Consider the following 20372-nt stretch of genomic DNA (forward strand, 5'->3'; position numbering starts at 1 on the left):
CTAAAAAACATCCACATTTTAATGTCCGGCCTCTGAGATCTTGGGCTCTTGAAACTGCTGCCCTCTTCATTATGTAGTTGAATAGCCCCGTACTAGGGATTAGGATCTAAGGATTCAATTCAATTGCAATACTTGGGATGACAATTCCATTCTCGATTCAACACCATTCCGGCAATATATTATTTAGTATATAAATTATAATACTGTAAAACCTTTTAGGGTTACGGGTAGGGCTGCAACAACTAATTGATTAAATCAATTAAAATCGATTATAAAAATAGTTGGCAATTAATTTAGTCATAGATTCGTTGGATCTATGCTATGCGCATGCGCAGAGGCTACTTTTATTTTTTTATAAACCTTTTTTTTTATAAACTGCAACATTTACAAACAGCTGAGAAACAATAATCAAAATAAGTATGGTGCCAGTATGCTGTTTTTTTCCAATAAAATACTGGAAAGGATAGAAATGTAGTGTGTCTCTTTTATCCGATTAATAATCGATTAATCGAAGTAATAATCAACAGATTAATCGATTATCAAATTAGTTGTTAGTTGCAGCCATAGTTACGGGTTACACAAGCTATAAGCATAGAGATGACCTTAGAGAAAAGCGCTATATAAATATAATTCACTTCACTTCACTAAAAATGTCGGTTTAAAAATCAATTCTTGAAAACTTTGAATCGATTAAGATTCGTAATATATACAAAACGCAATTTGGATGTGAATCGATTTTAACCGACACACCAACACATACAGTATACTGTGAACAAAAAGTACAGTGAATCCCCACTGTTCCACAGTTACATTACGGAACCACACAAATAGGAAAAAAATGTCAGCAATCGAGACGCCTATAAAAATGTCTTATTTCTCACTTACCATGTTAACAAAAATCTGCCAAATGTGAGAGATTCTTATGTACAGAAGTATAGATGAAGAAGTAGTAAGAATCTAATGGCTGCAGAGACACATGTTGAAATAGGAAAAAGACAGTAACGTGTCTCGTATTCAGGTTAGCATTTAAGCTAGCGATTAGTTCCGCTAGCTTGCGATCATCGCGCTAGCTTTTAGCCAACTGCTATGTAGCGAACGTTCCTCTCCAGGAAATGAGCAGTATCACCAGTACGCAAGTTTATCAAATTGCGGTCATCAATCACGGTTTTACAACAATTATGATTTGAAACGACAATACTACTTGACAGGAGTTTTTGCGCAATTTATTGTTAATACCAGTAATGATTACATCTCTTGTATGATGTTCGTAATGGGGAAAGACATTAACGTGTCTTGTTTTCATGTTAGCAGTTAGGCTAGTGATTAGCACCGCTAATTGCTAATTAGTGAGCATCGTGCTAGCTCTCCAAAAAATTATCAGTATCACGAGTGCGTGAGTTTATCAAGCTACATGAATACATACATTACACAATAAAACAGAAGTGGTCTTACTGGTTGTTCTGCGTCTCCAGCTTCTTTAGCTGCCACGTCCCCTGCATGCTTTGTGTCCTCCTAAATCAATTAGACACATGACAAATAATATCTACAGATCAGTTCATCGTGTCCTACTAACCTCAGCTTTTTTCCCACTTCTGCTCTCTTGGCTGTGACTTTCTTGTTCTTTTTGTCCGTCTCTGAGATGTCTCTGCGGGTCTTCTCCGCGTGTCCTCTCTTTACGTCGGTTCCTTTCTGCACGTTCCTCGTCGGCGCCTTCCTCCGTGACCAGTCTTGGCTTTTCGTCCTGATGGACGGCAAAGTAAAAGTAAGACAAAAAAATACTGCCAAAACGTCCGTTTATCTTGCTTAGGATGCATACATGATGTCTTCTGTCCTTGTGTCTCGTCTCTCGCTCTTCTTTATTCTTCCTGTGTTGCTCTTTGGAGGTAAAGAGAATTTTTAAAAGAGACACATACTTGTGAGGGAAATGATGTCCTCCTGGAGGTTGTGATGACGCTTGTCCAATGTGTTTTGTTTACCTCTTTCCTCCCTCTCAGTTCTGCGTTCCCTGTCCCGGTCTTCTCTCCTCAGTTCCGAGTCTCTGTCTCCTTCCCTGTCCTCCCGTGTCCGTCTGTCCCGCTCAGTCTTGCGTTCCCTGTCCCGGTCCTCTCTCCTCCGTTCCGAATCTCGGTCTCTTTCCCTGTCCTTGTGCGTCCTTCGGTCTCTCTCAGTTCTGCGTTCCTTATCCCGGTCCTCTCTCCTCCGTTCCGAGTCTCTGTCTCCTTTCCTTTCCTCATGTGTCCTTCTGTCCCTTTCAGTTCTGCGTTCCCCATCCCTATCTTCTCTCCTCAGTTCCGAATCTCTGTCTCCTTCCCTGTCCTCGTGTATCCTTCTGTCCTTCTCAGTCCCGCGTTCCCCGTCCCGCTCTTCTCTCCTCTGTTCCGGATTTCTGTCTCCTTCCCTGTCCTGGTGTGTCCTTCTGTCCCTTTCAGTTCTGCGTTCCTCATCCCTATCATCTCTCATCCGTTCCGAATTTCTGTCTCCTTCCCTGTCCTGGTGTGTCCTTCTGTCCCTCTCAGTTCTGCGGTCCCTGTCCCGGTCTTCTCTCCTCAGTTCCGAATCTCTGTCTCCTTCCCGATCCTTGTGTGTCCTTCTGTCCCTCTCAGTCCTGCGTTCCCTGTCCCGGTCCTCTCTCCTCCGTTCCGAATGTCTGTCTCCTTCCCGGTCCTTGTGTGTCCTTCTGTCCCTTTCAGTTCTGCGGTCCCTGTCCCGGTCTTCTCTCCTCAGTTCCGGATCTCTATCTCCTTCCCTGTCCTGGTGTGTCCTTCTGTCTCTCTCAGACCTACGTTCCCTGTCCTCCTGGGACCTTTTATCCCTCTCAGTCCTGCGTTCCCTGTCCCGTTCTTCCCGGTGTCTTTCCTTCTCTTCCCTCCTATGTCTGTCCTCCTCTTTATCCTTCATCTGGTCTCTGTCCTCCCTGGATTCATGTCCACGCCTGTCTCGTTCCCTTCTTCTTTCCCCCTTCTTTCCGTCACGTCCGTCCGCGGACTCCCGGTCCATGTCTCGGCGACGTCTCTCGGCGGAGTCTCCTTCTCGGCGCTTCCTGCCGTGTTCGTCCAACCTCCTGGTTATATGTCTTGTGAGCGCTGCTTCAGGCCATGTGTCCTCCATGCTTAGTTTCTAAACAGGCCATTAAAAGACACACTAGAGGACATTATGCACATATTGTAAGCTTAATAACAAAAAAAAACAGACGTCATTTTCTTTCAATAGCGACACTAAGAACTCGTCAAACATTTGACTTTTTTTTATTTAGAAAATATAGCACACAAACGAAAATAATCGAGCGACAAAGTCCTACCTTATCGTTATGCATATTCCTCCTCGGGGCGGACAACTACGGTTTATAAACATTAGCGTCGCTTGAATGTTTGCGAGGACGCCATGACTGGCCAGTGAGTTTTGAGCACTGCGCATGCGCGCTTGTCTGAAACCAAGGACAACGCGTCACCTTCCCTTGACAACAGGCGTATCAATCGATAGCAGAGCAGGTACGCTTTAATCCGCTGAATAGAGTTGGTTGTAAAACACATTGAAATGATTGTTTTTACGTTCTCTTTGTATTTTTGTGACACAAAAATAATGCTTTTGCATTTTGATACTACTCAGGCCCAGAAAATGAAAAGTTGCATCTCCATCCCATCCATCCATTTTCTACCGCTTGTCCCTTTTGGGGTCGCGGTTTTTTTTTGTTTTTTTTTTTTGATTGATTGACACTTTTATTAGTAGATTGCACAGTGAAGTACACATTCTGTACAATTGACCACTAAATGGTAACACCCGAATAAGATTTTCAACTTGTTTAAGTCGGGGTCCACTTAATTTGATTCATGATACAGATATATACTATCATCATAATACAGTCATCACACAAGATAATCATCATCAGAGTATATACATTGAATTATTTACATTATTTACAATCCGGGGTGTGGGATATGGAGGAGGAGGCGGGAGTTGGGGTTAGGCTTGGTTGTTAACATCACTGAATTCAGTCAACAATTCAGCAAGTAGTGGACATAGAGACAGAGAGAGAGAGAGAGAGAGAGAGAGAGAGAGAGAGAGAGAGAGAGAGAGAGAGAGAGAGAGAGAGAGAATAAGAAAAAGTATCTACATTTGATTATTAACAATCCGTGGAGGGTGTTAGTTTAGGGTTGAAGTTGCCTGGAAGTGTTCTTTTAGTGCGGTTTTGAAGGAGGATAGAGATGCCCTTTCTTTTACACCTGTTGGGAGTGCATTCCATATTGATGTGGCACAGAAAGAGAATGAGTTAAGACCTTTGTTAGATCTGAATCAAGGTTTAACGTGGTTAGTGGAGCTCCCCCTTGTGTTGTGGTTATGGCGGTCATTTACGTTAAGGAAGTAGTTTGACATGTACTTCGGTATCAGGGAGGTGTAGCGGATTTTATAGACTAGGCTCAGTGCAAGTTGTTTTACTCTGTCCTCCACCCTGAGCCAGCCCACTTTGGAGAAGTGGGTAGGAGTGAAGTGTGATCTGGGGTGGAGGTCTAGAAGTAATCTGACTAGCTTGTTCTGGGATGTTTGGAGTCTAGATTTTAGGGTTTTGGAGGTGCTAGGGTACCAGGAGGTGCATGCGTAATCAAAAAAGGGTTGAACGAGAGTTCCCGCTAGAATCTTCATGGTGCTTTTGTTGACCAGAGAGGAGATTCTATAGAGAAATCTCGTTCGTTGGTGTGTATTAGTGTTGAAATCTTGGTTAGGCTTTGATAATTATCGACCATACGACTTGTGACATTTTAATTATGTAAAGCAGACCAACCTCGCCACAAAAACCAGATTGAAAGTCCCACATGGGTGCTCTGCATTATCCGTGGGTGCTTTGGGATCGGCGCCTGAGCACACACACACATTCACACACTGTTGGCCTGATGCTATGCAAGGCACTTTAACCACGACCCATCAGGAGCAAGGGTGAAGTGTCTTGCTCAAGGACACAACAGATGTTACTAGGGTGGTAGAAGACAGTCTATGCTGCATTGCTGCCTGACACCCTGGTGCCTGTGTGTTCCTCTGAACACCTCTGTTGGACTAACTGGTCATCCGCCGGTCATTGATGTTTCACTCCTTTAATCCCAGTACATCTCCCAGTAGCGGAGGAATGGCGCGGATCTCTCCCTGCCACCCCGGCTGATGCCCTAGGTCAGTGGTTCTCAAACTTTTTTCACCAAGTACCAATTAAGAAAACACTTGGCTCTCCAAATACCGCCATAATGACCAACAATAAAACAGTAGCATAGTAGAGCTAATTATTTATTAGAAACAAGGTAGAGGTTTTATTGAACAATGATATTTAATATTTGTGGCTACTGTAACACTGTAGGAGAACAAACATGACACAAACCTTCCTAACTGTTAGAAATCCTAGTGTTTGTTATACATGCTTCACTGATGACTATTTGGCAAGCACCGTTTTGTCCTACTAATTTCAGCGATCCTTGAACTCATCGTAGTTTGTTGACATGTACAACTTTCTCCGATGCTGCCACAGAAAGACGTGTTTTATGCCACACCTTCTTTGTCTAATTTTGTCCACCAAAAGTTTTATGCTGTGCGTGAATGCACTAAGGTGATATTTGTTGATTTGTTGATACTGTAACACACATTTTAAATCTGTGCTTGAATATGAGTACATCTAATCAAGTGATTCTTCTGTGTAGCACTAGTGCAGGGGTCGGCAACCCAAAATGTTAAAATAGCCATATTGGATCAAAAATAAAAAATAAAAATCGTGTCTGGAGCCGCAAAAAATGAAAAGCCTTATATATGTAAGTGTTATAGTGAAGGCAACACATGATCCAAGTGTCTATATTAGCCTACTATCAAAGGCTGATGCGAATCTTCATTAACAAAAATGTTAAAATGTAATTTTTATTCTACCCATTTTTACAACATTGGAAATAATTGGTAAAATGGAGGCTTCTCACAGGATGAGATAACTTTTGGAAATGACTGGCTTTGAATGGCCAAAAGGTATAAATGTGTGTGTCCAAGTTTAAGGAAACGGCAGGCTGTCTTCTTCTAATGGATTTATTACAATCTTTGCAAGCTGGGTAACGTTTGCTGTGGTCTGGAACAACATGACACACAAACAACTATGAGAAATGCAGCTAATATTACATACAGATAATGTGTCATGAGACATGCAAATATAAATTAAATACACAGAGGACATAAGTAAAGGAAATTAAATGAGCTCAAATATATCTACAAACGAGGCATAATGATGCAATATGTACATACAGTTAACCTAAATAGCATGTTAGTATCGATTAGCTTGCAGTCATGCACTGACCAAATATGCCTGATTAGCACTCCAACAAATCAATTAAATCAATAAAGATCACCTTTGTGCATTCATGGGGTGGGAAAAAAAAATTCAGTGTAAGCCTGGGCCCCTGGAGAGGGGGTCCAGAATTTAAATACTCTCATCGGTGAAGCATGTATAACAAACAGTGGGATTTCTAAGAATTAGGAGGGTTTGTGTCATGTTTGTTCTCCTACAGAAAATATATTAAAACAAAAAATATTTTTTTTTCTTCATCTTTTTCCATTTTCACACATCTCTGAAAGAGGCCCAGGGAGCCACTTTGGCGGCGCTATAGAACCGCGGGTTGCTGACCCCCGCACTAGTTTGAGAATCACTGCCCTATGTGTTATTCAACCCCCCAACTCCTCTGCTTCCTCTTTGGCCACAGCAAGACACTCACCTTCTCTGCCTCCCTAGCCAGTTCTTTAAAGGCTTTTTCGGTATGTTGCACTTCGGCAGCCAATGTCGCGGAGTAGACGGATGGTTGAGGACTCGGCAAGGCCCTTACATCCCCCTTCAACTTTGCTGTCTCCATACCCTGCTCCCCTGGGACGGTGAGTTCCACCAGCAGGATGGTTTTGCGTGACTGACCACATAATCAGGTCTGGCCGTATTGATGTTTTTTAATCTCCCTGGGGGATTGCCGTTGCTTCCCCAGGTGGAGCTTCATAGACCATAGTCTCTCTTTGGTGGGTTGTGCTGGTGTTCTCTCCGGCGCTTGTGAACAGAATAGCAGGTTTTGCTGGAACAGGAGGTCTGCTGTTGGCCTCCTGTCTGCATGACTCTGCCAATTTCCTACCCAGCAGGCACAAGAGATTAAAACAACGTTGAGGATTTGTTGAATTAGGTCCTGACGTTGAGCAACTCAAACCTAACGTTGGAACAACTTGCTTTTTGACAACGTTTATTCAATGTTGGGCTCTTACGTTGATTTGACCATTGACATTTGGTCATTTCCCAACCAACAATGTGGATCCAATGTTAGACGTCAACGTTGCCTCAATTTACAAATACAACTATTTTGCAAGGTTGTTTCAAAGTCAGTTTTAAAGGACACGTATGTTTAATCAACATTGTATCAATGTCTTGTGTCTGCTGGGTAAGCACCTGATCGCATCGCTCCTTGGGACTCGCATTGATGGCATTACAGAGGGGACCGGCCTCTTCAGTGCCAAACCATTGGTGAAGGTTTCAGGGACAAGGGAAGGAGTCATATGTGGATCTAATCAGAAAACTCAGCCTGGCTTGACGGGTCTTCCACAGATGTGACCATGACACGGGCCTATTTTTTAGTTCTCCTTTTTTCTAAGATGGCGCTTCTGTAGCGCCAGTAGTGGCTGCTGGTTGCAGGAGCTTTGCGCTCTTGTGTATCCTCCTTTTTGTTTTGTTTTGACATTTCCCCTCTTTTTTTTTCATGTGTTTTTTGCTTTTAGGTTCGAGGCCCTTTTTCTCTCCGCGTGGAGATACCGGATGAGATGCGGACGAAGAGACGGAGCGGCCAAGCTAGCGTTGAGCGTCTCGGGATGTACAAGCTTCACGGAGCTGAATGAGCAGATATTGGACACTTTGGTCCCCCTGGACGGATTCATGGCTCATCCGCACGGTCTGGATATTGCCCGGGGGCAAGTGGGCAGCCTATAACAGAGCCATCTCCCTTGGTTACTTTGTTGGGTCTGTTTCTGTCTCTGGCCTTGCTGCCCCCACACCCAGGCAGATGAGGGCGTGGAGCAGTGTAGAGCCACCGCGGTGTATAAGTGGGTTTTGAAATGGTACTTTTGTTTTGTTTACACATGGTGCAATCGTATGTTCCCAATATGTATTACTTGGTGCTAATTTTTAGTTTTTTCATACGTTCTACTTTGTAGCTGCATAGAAATGGTGCTGCTGAAGTGGCAGCCGGTTGCATCTGCAATGTGCTCTTTTAATGTATTTTATTATCCTTTGTCTTTGATATTTTTTCTCTTGTTTTCTTCTTGCTTCTGCAACTGCATAATTTCCCCATTGTGGGATGAATAAAGTTTCTTATCCTTCCTGTGACACCTTCCCATGACATCCAGCTTCCTTGCCGGCTTTGGGACACTGCTTTGATATTGTGGCGTTCGTGCTCCGTATTTGTTACTTCTAACACCTCAATGGCTCTACGCTCTTACTTGGGGGCCTTAGACCAGAAGCGGGGAGTCTCGTCTCTGCCAAGGCCTGCTCGACCTTCCTGGACTCTGCTCTTCCCGGGGGATCCCGAGGCGTTCTCAGGCCAGCTGGGGGACATAGTCTCTCCACCTTCTCCTGGGTCTTTCCCGTGGTCTCATACCGGTCGGAAGTGCTCTAAACAAATTCCCGAACCACCTCATCTGGCTCCTCTCGATGTGGAGCAGCAACGGCTTTACTCTGAGCTCCTCCCGAATGACAAGAGATTTTCACCCGATCTCTAAGGAAGAGCCCCGTCACCCGGCGGAGGAAACCCTATTCGGCCGCTTGTACCCGTAAATCTTGTCCTTTTCAGTCATAACCATAGGTGAGGATAGGAACGTAGATCGACCGGTAAATTAAGAACTTTCATAACATAAAATAAAAAAATATCCCACGAATCCTCTATTGCGCATGAGCGTGACTGTAGAGCATATCTGTTTCAAGTGGTATTTACATGCCAACATTTTTCTTAGTCGTATATCATAAGTGTGCTAAATGGCATAATTATGTCAATAATAGGAACGCTTTTCACGACCATATCAAGACGTCTTCGTACAAGATGGAGTGTTGATAGTTACACACCTGTTGAAATAATATATTGCTCATTGTCTATCATAACGTAAACATTTATTCATAGTTGTAATTCAAAATATTATTTAAGCCTTATTTAGTGAAAAGATTGCTGCTTTGTCACGACTACAAGTTGTAAAATGTGAAACATTTGTACTACCAGCGCCATCTTGGATGATATCCTTTTCTCATATATAAATATAATATATCAGTATATAGTATATACTGTATATAAAATATGTAAATATTACATATGTTATATTGCTACTATAGTACATTTTTAGTCTACTTTATACCTTTTGTTTTCGCCCTCTTTTTGTGCCCTTGTGTGCATTGTCCTTTCCATTCTTTGTAACTGAGCTACTGTGTGGAACAATTTCCCTTGTGGATCAATAAAGTTTGTCTCAGTTTTATTGGTTTGTCGCCTCCAAGTGGTTGCAACCGGTATTGCAGCTTCAAAAAGTACATTTTGAAGCAAACTATTGAACAGAACACGGCATGCACTTCAAGGTGCCATTTTTAGGAAAAAAAAGACGGCATCCATCTTGTTTTTAAGGTTGCATCTAGGGCTGCAACTAACAACTAATTTGATAATCGATTAATCTGTCGATGATTACCTCGATTAATCGATTAATAATCGGATAAAAGAGACAAACTATACATTTCTATCCTTTCCAGTATTTTGTTGAAAAAAAACCAGCATACTGGCACCATACTTATTTTGATTATTGTTTCTCAGCTGTTTGTAAATGTTGCAGTTTATAAATAAAGGTTTATAAAAAAAAAAAAAAGTAGTCTGCGCATGTGCATAGCATAGATCCAACGAATCGATGACTAAATTAATCGCCAACTATTTTTATAATAGATTTGAATCGATTAGTTGTTGCAGCCCTAGTTGCATCGCCGGTATGTAGGAGAAGTTAACTTTGTTAACCCGCTAAATACATTAATTGATTTGATCCTAAAACGAGTCCCAATTCGTTGTGCTAATTAGTCTCGCCTTAATGACGTCATCCAAGATGGCGCTGGGAGTACAAATTTCACTATTTCCCTTCCATTTTTCATGTGTTGATTTTGATTAGGTTCCACTGTTTTGAGTATCATTAAACCTGCTGACAAGGGCCAGTATCTTAAATAACTTAACAAAACCGCCTGTAAACAAATGTTTAAATAAGGAAATACATAAACTTGTACAGTACTGTGTGGGTCGGCATGGCAGCCCTTGTACTTGAAACAAAGTGATAGTTTAAAGTCAGTCTGCTTTCATTTCCGTTTATTATCAATGTGAATGTTGACACAAAATAGACCGTATTCTTGCCATAGATGACACTATACAACATATTTACTGGGCAGTGATCAATGTAACAACAACAACAACTAGTGTAGGTACTCTACTGTTCACGACTAACTAGTCCTACTAACTAGTAGCTGATAATAGCAGTGACAAATGGACACTTGAGTCACAGCAACACACTATTGCAATATAGCAGTATTGTCATACAATACATTGTAATCTGACCACAATCAAAATAACATTCTTGTAATAGAAAGACTTTTGTCTTGTAATTCTTTGTCATAAAGTGTTATTGGACACATGTTACTAAGGCTAAACATTCTCATATTAACTACATGTTATTGAGTACAACTTTATTCATGTGAAATGACTTTTTTGATATAGAACAGGGGTGTCAAACTCATTTTGGAGGAAAATCTATTCCCACGCGGGCCGGACTGGTAAAATCATGGCATAATAACTTAAAATTAAAGACAACTTCAGATTTTCTTTGTCTTACTTTGGTCAAAATAGAACAAGCACATCCTGAAAATGTACACATTACAAATATTTCTCTTTGCAAAACACTTCATGTTAGTTGAAAATTCTGAGGGGAAAAAAAAATGCAGTTTCCAAAACACCATGAAGAACGCATTTAACTTAGACTTTGTCTCAACTGTTTTTACAAAGCCATTAAACTTTAAGCACTTCCTGTTTTGCCACAACACATTCACTTTTCATCATTCAAATATTACATTAATTATAATATGAACCAGGGGTGTCAAACTCATTTTAGATCGGGGGCCACATGGAGAAAAAAAATCTACTCCCAAGTGGGCCGGACTGGTAAAATCGCGGCATGATGACTTAAAAATAAAGACAACTTCAGATTGTTTTCTTTGTTTAAAAATAGAACAAGCACAATCTGAAAATGTACAAATCATAATGTTGTTGTTTTTTTTACACTTTACATGTTGCGGTTAGTAGTATTCTATATGTTTTTGTCGTTATTTATACTTTCTGAATAAATTATGTGATAATGTTCATCAGTCAACTCATTGGTGTTAATTTTCCATCTATCAAGATTTTAAAAAATAATCTCAAACTCAAATTACAGGATGTTATTTATGTAGTTTGCTCATTTTCCTCGACTGGTGCACTTACATCATGTAGTTATTGTTTTACTTTTTTTTTTTTTTACATATGTAGCATCATCTACAGCAGTGGTTCTTAACCTTGTTGGAGGTACCGAACCCCACCAGTTCCGTATGCGCATTCACCGATCCCTTCTTTAGTGAAAAATAAAATGTTTTTTTGTTCAAATTCAAGACAAAGGTATATGTTTTTGGTAACACTTTAGTATGGGGAACATATTCTAAGTAACAAAGACTTAATTTAGAGTTTTTTGGACACTAGGGGAACATATTCTAAGTAACAAAGACTTAATTTAGAGTTATTTGGTTAGGGTTAGGGTTAGACCAGTGGTTCTTAACCCGGGTTCGACCGAACCCTAGGGGTTCGGTGAGTCTGCCTCAGGGGTTCGGCGGAGGTCAAAACACACCCGACTCACCGTGTAAATAAAAACTTCTCCCTATCGGCATATTATGGATACCCCCAAACAATGTTCTCTCTAATTTCCATCTGATTTGCAGGTGTTTAATTTGTTGTGAGTTTATGCACTGTTGGTTTTGTTCTTTGAACAAAGTGATGCTCATGCACGGTTCATTTTGTGCACCAGTAAAAAAACATATACCGTATTTTCCACACTATAAGGCGCACCTTCAATGTATGGCCTATTTTAAAACTTTGTTCATATAAAAGGCGCACCGCATTATAAGGCGCATAGAATAGACGCTACAGTAGAGGCTGGGGTTACTTTATGCATCCCGTAGTTGCGAGACCTGTTGTGGCTCAATATTGGTCCATATATAAGGCGCACCGGATTATAAAGCGCACTGCCAGCTTTTGAGAAAATTTGAGGTTTTTAGGTACGCCTTGTAGTGCGGAAAATACGGTAACTTTGTCTTGAATTTGAATTTTTTTAAATTTTTCACTAAAGAAGGGTTCGATGAATGTGTATATGAAACTAGTGGGGTTCGGTATCTCCAACAAGGTTAAGAACCACTGGGTTAGAGGTTTAGGGCCAGGGTTAGAGGATTAGGGTTATAATAAGGCCATGCCGAATAAGGCATTAATAAGTATTTAATAATGACTAGTTAAGAGCCAATATGTTACTAATTTGCATGTTAATAAGCAACTAATTAATGGTGAATATGTTCCCCATATTAAAGTGTTACCATGTTTTTTTAGTGGTGCCCAAAATGAACCGTGCATGAACATCACCTTGTTCAAACAACAAAACCAACACAGTGCATAAACTCACAACAAATTACACACCTGCAAATCGGTCTGACTTCTGCTGTTGGCGTATCCGTAATACGCCGATAGGGAGAAGTTTTTATTTACACGATGAGTCGGGTGTGTCTTGACCTCCGCCGAACCCCTGAGCTCGACTCACCGAACCCCTAGGGTTCGATCGAACCCAGGTTAAGAACCACTGATTCTACAGAGATACAAATAATTGCATCTAGTGGACACATTTAGAACAGCGGTTTATTTTATTAAAAAATTTCGGCTCATTTAATTAGCAAACTCATCCCGAGGGGCGGATAAAACCTGTACGTTTGACACCCCTGATATAAACAATATAATAGCCAAAATCAAGGTAACATAACCACAAACCTAACCAATGTGAACACAATATATTTAAGTATAAAATAAAATAGAAGAAACGACATATGTAGAAACACACATTTTTTTCATTGACTTCAGTCTGCGCATAACTAATTCAACCAATAGCGAGCGCTAATGTAAATGTAAATAATTCAATGTGATTATCTTGTGTGATGACTGTATTATGATGATAGTATATATCTGATAGTATATATCTGTATCATGAATCAATTTAAGTGGACCCCGACTTAAACAAGTTGAAAAACGTATTGGAGTGTTACCATTTAGTGGTCAATTGTACGGAATATGTACTTCGCTGTGCGACCTACTAATAAAAGTCTCAATCAATCAATCAGCATGGAACTAACTAAAAAGATGGCCATGTTGACTTCAGTCTTTGCATCTTACCGTTTCATTATTTTCTTCTTTAAGTGGATCATTTACAATTAAAGAAGGTATTGTGCGTCGATTCTGCCGCCATTTTGTTGCCAGCTGCAACAGGAGCTGCCGATTGCTTGCACCTGCGCTGATTGGAGCAGCGGCAGCCAATCCGGAGGGCGCTTGAAGTCAGCTGACACGTCATCTGTAAACACTGTCATGTGTGAATAATTGGGTTACATATATATTGCTATTGCGACATCCAGTGGACACATTCAGAACAGCAGTTTCTTTCCTTAAACCTGTTCGTGTACGTTTGACACCCCTGGTATGAAGTGAACTAATACTAGTTCAAGTATTAGTGACGTGGTGCGTTCAGGGACCACTCAGTAGTTTACACATTCATTACAGTACAGCGTATATAGCTTTACATATCATAAGATATATTATTGTTATTGATATATATATATAGAGAGAGAGAAGAAGAGGAGGGGGTGTAAGACGACGGCATGGTGGTGAAGTGGACCGCCTTCACTGAGGGAGCGCCTTGAGGATGGCGTTCACCTCCTCGGCCACGGCGGTCAGTGCAAACTCAAACTGCTCCTGGAGGATGAGAAAAGGGGGGTTGGATGTTTGAGGGGTTTGATTGACAGCTGCCTCCGCCTCCTCTTTCATAGATAAAAAAAAAAAAAGAAAAAAACGACGCCCCTCTTTGCACCCCCAACCTCCCAAACCCCAGGAGGCTTCTTGTTCCACTCCATCAATTCCATACAGCATGCAGTACTCGTCTGCACCAGCAGGGGGTGAGCGAGCTCCATGCAACACTTGAATGTTCGATATTAACATACCGTAAGTAATAATCATGATATCACAGCAGTCACGTGTATTATTTGTATACAACTTATATACTTTCATAAAGCTTGGAAGTAGTAAATAAACCTTTTTTTTTTGCCATTGAATCTATTTTTTACCCATTTGACAATTGTAATGTTGTAATTAGAGATGTAATATCGGAAATTATCGGTATCGTTTTTTAAAATTATCGATATCGTTTAAATTTTATTTTTATTTTTATTAAATCAACATAAAAAACACAAGATACACTTACAATTAGTGCACCAACCCAAAAAACCTCCCTCCCCCATTCACACAAAAGGGTTGTTTCTTTCTGTTATTAATATTCTGGTTCCTACATTATATATCAATATATATCAATACAGTCTAATAATAATAATAATAATAATGAATTGCATTTGTAACGCACTTTATATTTGTTAAAATCTCAAAGTGCTACAAAGTATAAAAATAAAAATAGAAAGTAAGAATATATAATAACAAATTAAAATAGAAATAAAATCATGACACACACTAGATAAACACTAGATAAAACAGAAACATAGATAAAAAAATAGAAATAAGAGCATGAAAGCACTGGATAAAACAGGGATATGCAAGGGATACAGTCCGTAAGCACACATGATTGTGCGTGCTGCTGGTTCACTAATAGTACTAACCTTTAACAGTTAATTTTACTCATTTTAATTAATTACTAGTTTCCATGTAACTGTTTGTATATTGTTTTACTTTCTTTTTTATTCAAGAAAATGTTTTTAATTTATTAATCTTATTTTATTTTATAATTTTTTTTAAAAAGGACCTTATCTTCACCATATCTGGTTGTCCAAATTAGGCATAATGTGTTAATTCCACGACTGTATATATCGGTATCGGTTGATATCGGTTGATATCGGTGTCGGTAATTAAGAGTTGGACAATATCGGAATATCGGATATCGGCAAAAAGCCATTATCGGACATCCCTAGTTGTAATAAAGTGACACATACAACAATTCAACAGTTCTTACTGTATTTCTTCCATGAACTCCTAGAGAATAACTCTTTTTGTCATCAAACTGTAAACCTGATGTGACGCATTTGTTACAACAGCAAAATATGCAAACAAGACACTTAATAAATTTCACTTTCTAAATTATTAAAATTATTTTTTTAATGACAATATAGGTAATTCAATCAAACTGGTGCCATTTGCATCCCCAGGAAACAAAATATATAAATGCATTATAAAAATATATATATACTGTATGTATATATATATATACATATATATATATATATATATATATATATATATATATATATATATATATATATATATATATATATATATATATATATATATATATATGTATATATATATATATATATATATATATATATATATATATATACATACACATACATACATACATACATACACACATACAAAATATACAAACAAATATTTAAATATACATATATATATATATACAGTATATACATACATACACATGTATACATACATATATACACATATACATACATATTTAGACTTAAACTTCCTTTATTGTCATTCAAATTTGAACTTTACAGTACAGATAAGAACGGAATTTCTTTGCATTAGCTCGTAGTAGTGCAGGAATGTATGTATATATATATATATATATATATATATATATATATATATATATACACACACACATATATATATATACATAAACATATATACACATACATATATATACATATAAGTACTGTATATATATATTAAAAAAAACTCACTCAGTCCTGTTACAACCTCTAATCTCAGCACAGCCCTGTTACCTTAATTAATTTCACTATGCGTTTATTTTCTTTTAAAAGTATTTCATATTATTTGCCAATTCCTTTTAGATTCATATTTCTTTACCACATTCTTTGCTCGATGTTGTCAAAAAACTCCAGTCCGAAACAAAAATATCAAACATGCCATTAAAAAAGACTCTCTTGTAGGCGTTTTGATCAGATAATTTCACGGGTTTAACTAAACAATTATATAATTAAAGTAAATTGAAATTTAATAACACACATTTGGTAATTTTGTCTGGGGTTGAAGTTGAATGGGAGATTTGAGTGGGAAAAAAATAAATAATCGGAAATGTTTTCATGCCCTTTGAAAATGAAAGGACTTTTATGTCCTGTTTGTTTTTGGGGTATATTTTTTAATCTGACACCTGTGAAAGAATTGGACATATTTAAGATGAAAAAAAATAATCTTAGAAAAAAACATGTATAATGTAAAAATTGAGTTATGCAAAAAATACAGTAAAAAATTACAGAATGTCCAAAATGTAAGCTATTGTCTCCTGAGGTTTATGATACAGTAACACAGTATCAGTGTCAGTACAAGTAGTGAGTGTGTCAAACACTCACTTAGACTTCATATTACCCAATGTTTAACCCTCTGGAGACATTCAAACAGGACGTAAAAGTGTTTGAAGGGTGTAAAAACATTTTTGAGGTACTGTATTTTTCGGACTATAAGTCGCAGTTTTTTTATACTCAGGAGCGACTTATTTGTGAAATTATTAACACATTACTGTAAAATATCAAATAATATTATTTAGCTCATTCACGTAAGAGACTAGACGTATAAGATTTCATGGGATTTAGCGATTAGGAGTGACAGATTGTTTCTATATGTTATAGTTATTTGAATGACTCTTACCATAATATGCTACGTTAACATACCAGGCACGTTCTCAGTTGGTTATTTATGCCTCATATAACGTACACTTATTCAGCCTGTTGTTCACTATTCTTTATTTATTTTAAATTGCCTTTCAAATGTCTATTCTTGGTGTTGGCTTTTATCAAATACATTTCCCCCCAAAAATGCGACTTATACTCCAGTGCGACTTATATATGTTTTTTTCCTTCTTTATTATGCATTTTCGGCCAGTGCGACTTATAGTCCGAAAAATACGGTATTTTTATTTTGCTCAAATTTTTCAATAAACTTTAGTTGTAAACAAAAATATCAAACATGTAATGTCTTTTTGAATGTTGACGCCTTGGAAGGCCTTTTGAATCTAATCAAATGAGGTCACATGTTTTAATAAAACAAGTATATGAAATTAGTATTTCAAAGGGTTAAAACAAAACAATGTTAGTATTTTTGCTTCGGGTTGAAGTTGAATGAGATATTTAAGTGTGAAAAAAAAAAAAGCCTAAATGTTTTTAATACAAATGACGGACTTATGTCCTGTTTGTCAAATAACTTTCAGCGTTTCTGTACACCTGTGAAAGGTTTGGACATTGAAAAAAAAAGTTTTTTTTCACCAATAACAAAAAATGATGGTCAAAATACAGGAAAAATTAACTGAAAAAAAACCAAACACGCCTTTGTCACCTGAATGTTAATCCAGCAGATGGCGCTATTATGAAACAGTAACACAGTATTACCCATCACTGCATGTTGGGTAGTTGAATGTTTGTATTACTAGATTTCCTTTTTTTTAATTTTTTTTTTTACAAAAAATACAGAAATGTAAGTTTATTTTGAGACACAAAAAAATGTTCGCCATCAGTTAACTCAGAATGTCTCCTTAGGGGTTAAGTTTGTGAATGGAAGTAGTTTTCTTTTCATGTCGGAGCGCTTGTGATGCATGGTGAGCCCCCCCCCCATACCCAGTCGGCCTACCTTTGTGTGGACCATGCTGGCTCTCTGGTCTCTCAAGTGCTCCAGGGTAGCGGCAATATCAATCTCTTTAGCACCTGCAACACAGCAACATTGGAGCAGCTTCAAAGCGGCGCACTAATCCACATCACATCTGTCAACCCCCACCCCACCCTTGACAGAACATTATTACATGGAGGCAGGATTGGACGCGGGCCACAGAGCGTCCGCATCAAACGTGCGGGAGGATATTGTTCAGTTCGAAGCATGTCGAGTGCGTCCGTGGCTGCGCCTGAAAAAAAAGGGCTTGAATGCAGCTGGCCGGGCAAGTGCTTGAGGTCCAAACACGACATTCCAGCCCGGGAGAAGAAAAGCTCTGGAGGGCGGATTACGTCCATTTTGGCAAAAGCTTGAAAAGAGAGCGCCGTGGCTTTCATGGCGTTTGTCTCTCGACTCTTTGACCGCTCCTCTAACGAGCGAGAGGGCAGAGGTTAGAGGGCGGGCCGAGCTTCATAAAGGACGGCGGGTGACCTTTGGTGGCCGCCCAGCGTGCAGGGCAGTGGTGGCGACACAATGGTGCATGCCAAGCATGGACACAGTGACGCAACATGGGGCAGACTGGGTGCTTGACCATCAATTCATCCATCACTGATTATTGATCAAATAGGAAGACAATACCGATGGTCATTAGTTTTTTTTGGGGGCGGGGGGGAGGTACGCGACATGTTTTGTTTTTGCAAAGCAGAAGGAAAAGACGATGGAGTGTTGAAGAAACGGAGCTCAACTCAATTGATGAAGGCCATGCCATTGAATTGGTGCCATTCGTGTCCCCGGGAAGTAAAATGTATTATTGCACAGCAAAATAAGGATTAAAATACTTTTCAAAAAAATGAATCAAAATGTCCTGATTGCATACATTAAAAAAAACTAACTTTACAAGATTTACTTAAACGATGTTGGACCCTCTAAAAGTTTCACTTGCGTCGGAAAATATCACTTTACCATAAAATATCATTTAAATCGTTCATAATTTTAATGTATATTTGTAAAATGTTTTTTGTATATGCTGTACGTAAAATAACTGTTGCACATATAATATACTATGTAAAAACATTTTTTTTTACATAGTATATGTTATTAAAAATGTCTTTTTTTTTTACATATGTATGTGAATTTGTTTTCATATGAACATTTTTTTTCTTCCTGTTTGTAAAAAAGTTTTACATACTTAAAAATATTCTTAAATTTCTAAAACAAATCAAACAAATGTGTATAAATGTTTTACATAATCCATTCATCCATCCATGTATGGATGGACGGACGGATGGATGTGTTACATAATCTAAAATGTTTTCTTTAGCATTTGTAAAAAGGCTTTTTTATTTTTTTACATATATGTAATTTCTTTTTTAATGTATATTATACATGTAAAACGTTTTTTACATGTATGTAAATGTAAAACTGTTTTTTTTACATGTATAGTACATGTAAAATAGTTTTTTAAAATTAGTTTTTGAGGTAGATGTAAAAATGTAAATGAAATTTAAAAAATATATGTGAAAACTTTTTCTACATGTATGACACATGTAAAAAGTTTTTTTACTGTACATGTACATGTAAAATGTTTTTTTTACATATATACAGTATGTAAAAAATACATACATACATACATAAATATACACATAAATACGTATACATACTGTATATATACACATATACATATATATATACATATATAAATATGTATATATATATATATATACATTTATACATACATACATACATGTATGTATAAATGTATATTGGGGGCGGTATGGCGTAGTGGGTAGAGCAACCGTGCCAGAAACCTGAGGGTTGCAGGTTCGCTCCCCGCCTCTTACCATCCAAAATCGCTGCCGTTGTGTCCTTGGGCAGGACACTTCACCCTTGCCCCCGGTGCCGCTCACACCGGAGAATGAATGATGAATGAATGAGTTGTAAATATGAATGATGGGTTCTCACTTCTCTGTGAAGCGCTTTGAGTGTCTAGAAAAGCGCTATATAAATCTAATCCATTATTATTATTATTATTATTATACACATATATACACATACATATATACACACACTTATATATATATATATATATATATACGCATGTACTGTATATATATATACACACACACACATATATATATATATATATATATATATATATATATATATATATATATATATATATATATATATATATATATATATATATATATATATATATATATACATACACACACACACACATCCAAAACGGTTCTTTACATTCATGTAAAATGTTTTTTTTCATTTCTTAAATGTTTTTTTCATATTTGTGAACATGTTCTAAATAATTGTATATATTTTCTAAATAATTGTAAAAATTTTGTTTTTTACATT

The 20372-nt window shown here is 38.0% G+C and overlaps 2 protein-coding genes across 5 annotated transcripts in view; both read right to left on the reverse strand.

Moving 5' to 3' along the window:
* dync2i1 (dynein 2 intermediate chain 1) overlaps positions 1–13634 on the reverse strand; it is a 38763-nt gene extending 25129 nt beyond the window's left edge. The window contains exons 1-5 of one of the 3 annotated variants that reach the window (XM_062021616.1): positions 13497–13634; positions 1977–3117; positions 1817–1875; positions 1574–1741; positions 1453–1512 (exon numbers count right to left, since the gene is read on the reverse strand). In XM_062021616.1, the coding sequence (XP_061877600.1) occupies positions 1453–1512; positions 1574–1741; positions 1817–1875; positions 1977–3108 (1419 nt within the window). In that variant the 5' untranslated portion in view covers positions 3109–3117; positions 13497–13634. Of the gene's footprint in view, positions 1–1452; positions 1513–1573; positions 1742–1816; positions 1876–1976; positions 3142–3298; positions 3653–13496 lie in introns of those variants that run through there. The other 2 variants (XM_062021617.1, XM_062021615.1) reach the window with 2 other exon arrangements.
* A 288-nt stretch (positions 13635–13922) lies between these two features.
* The window catches only part of ptprn2 (protein tyrosine phosphatase receptor type N2), a 379044-nt gene continuing 372594 nt past the window's right edge, over positions 13923–20372 (reverse strand). For both annotated transcript variants that reach the window (XM_062021618.1, XM_062021619.1), the window contains exons 21-22: positions 17985–18058; positions 13923–14069 (exon numbers count right to left, since the gene is read on the reverse strand). In XM_062021618.1, coding sequence (XP_061877602.1) covers positions 13998–14069; positions 17985–18058 — 146 coding nt within the window. In that variant the 3' untranslated portion in view covers positions 13923–13997. The remainder of the gene's footprint in view (positions 14070–17984; positions 18059–20372) is intronic.

The sequence above is a fragment of the Entelurus aequoreus genome, linkage group LG15 (genome assembly GCF_033978785.1).
Source record: "Entelurus aequoreus isolate RoL-2023_Sb linkage group LG15, RoL_Eaeq_v1.1, whole genome shotgun sequence".
Lineage (NCBI taxonomy): Eukaryota > Metazoa > Chordata > Actinopteri > Syngnathiformes > Syngnathidae > Entelurus > Entelurus aequoreus.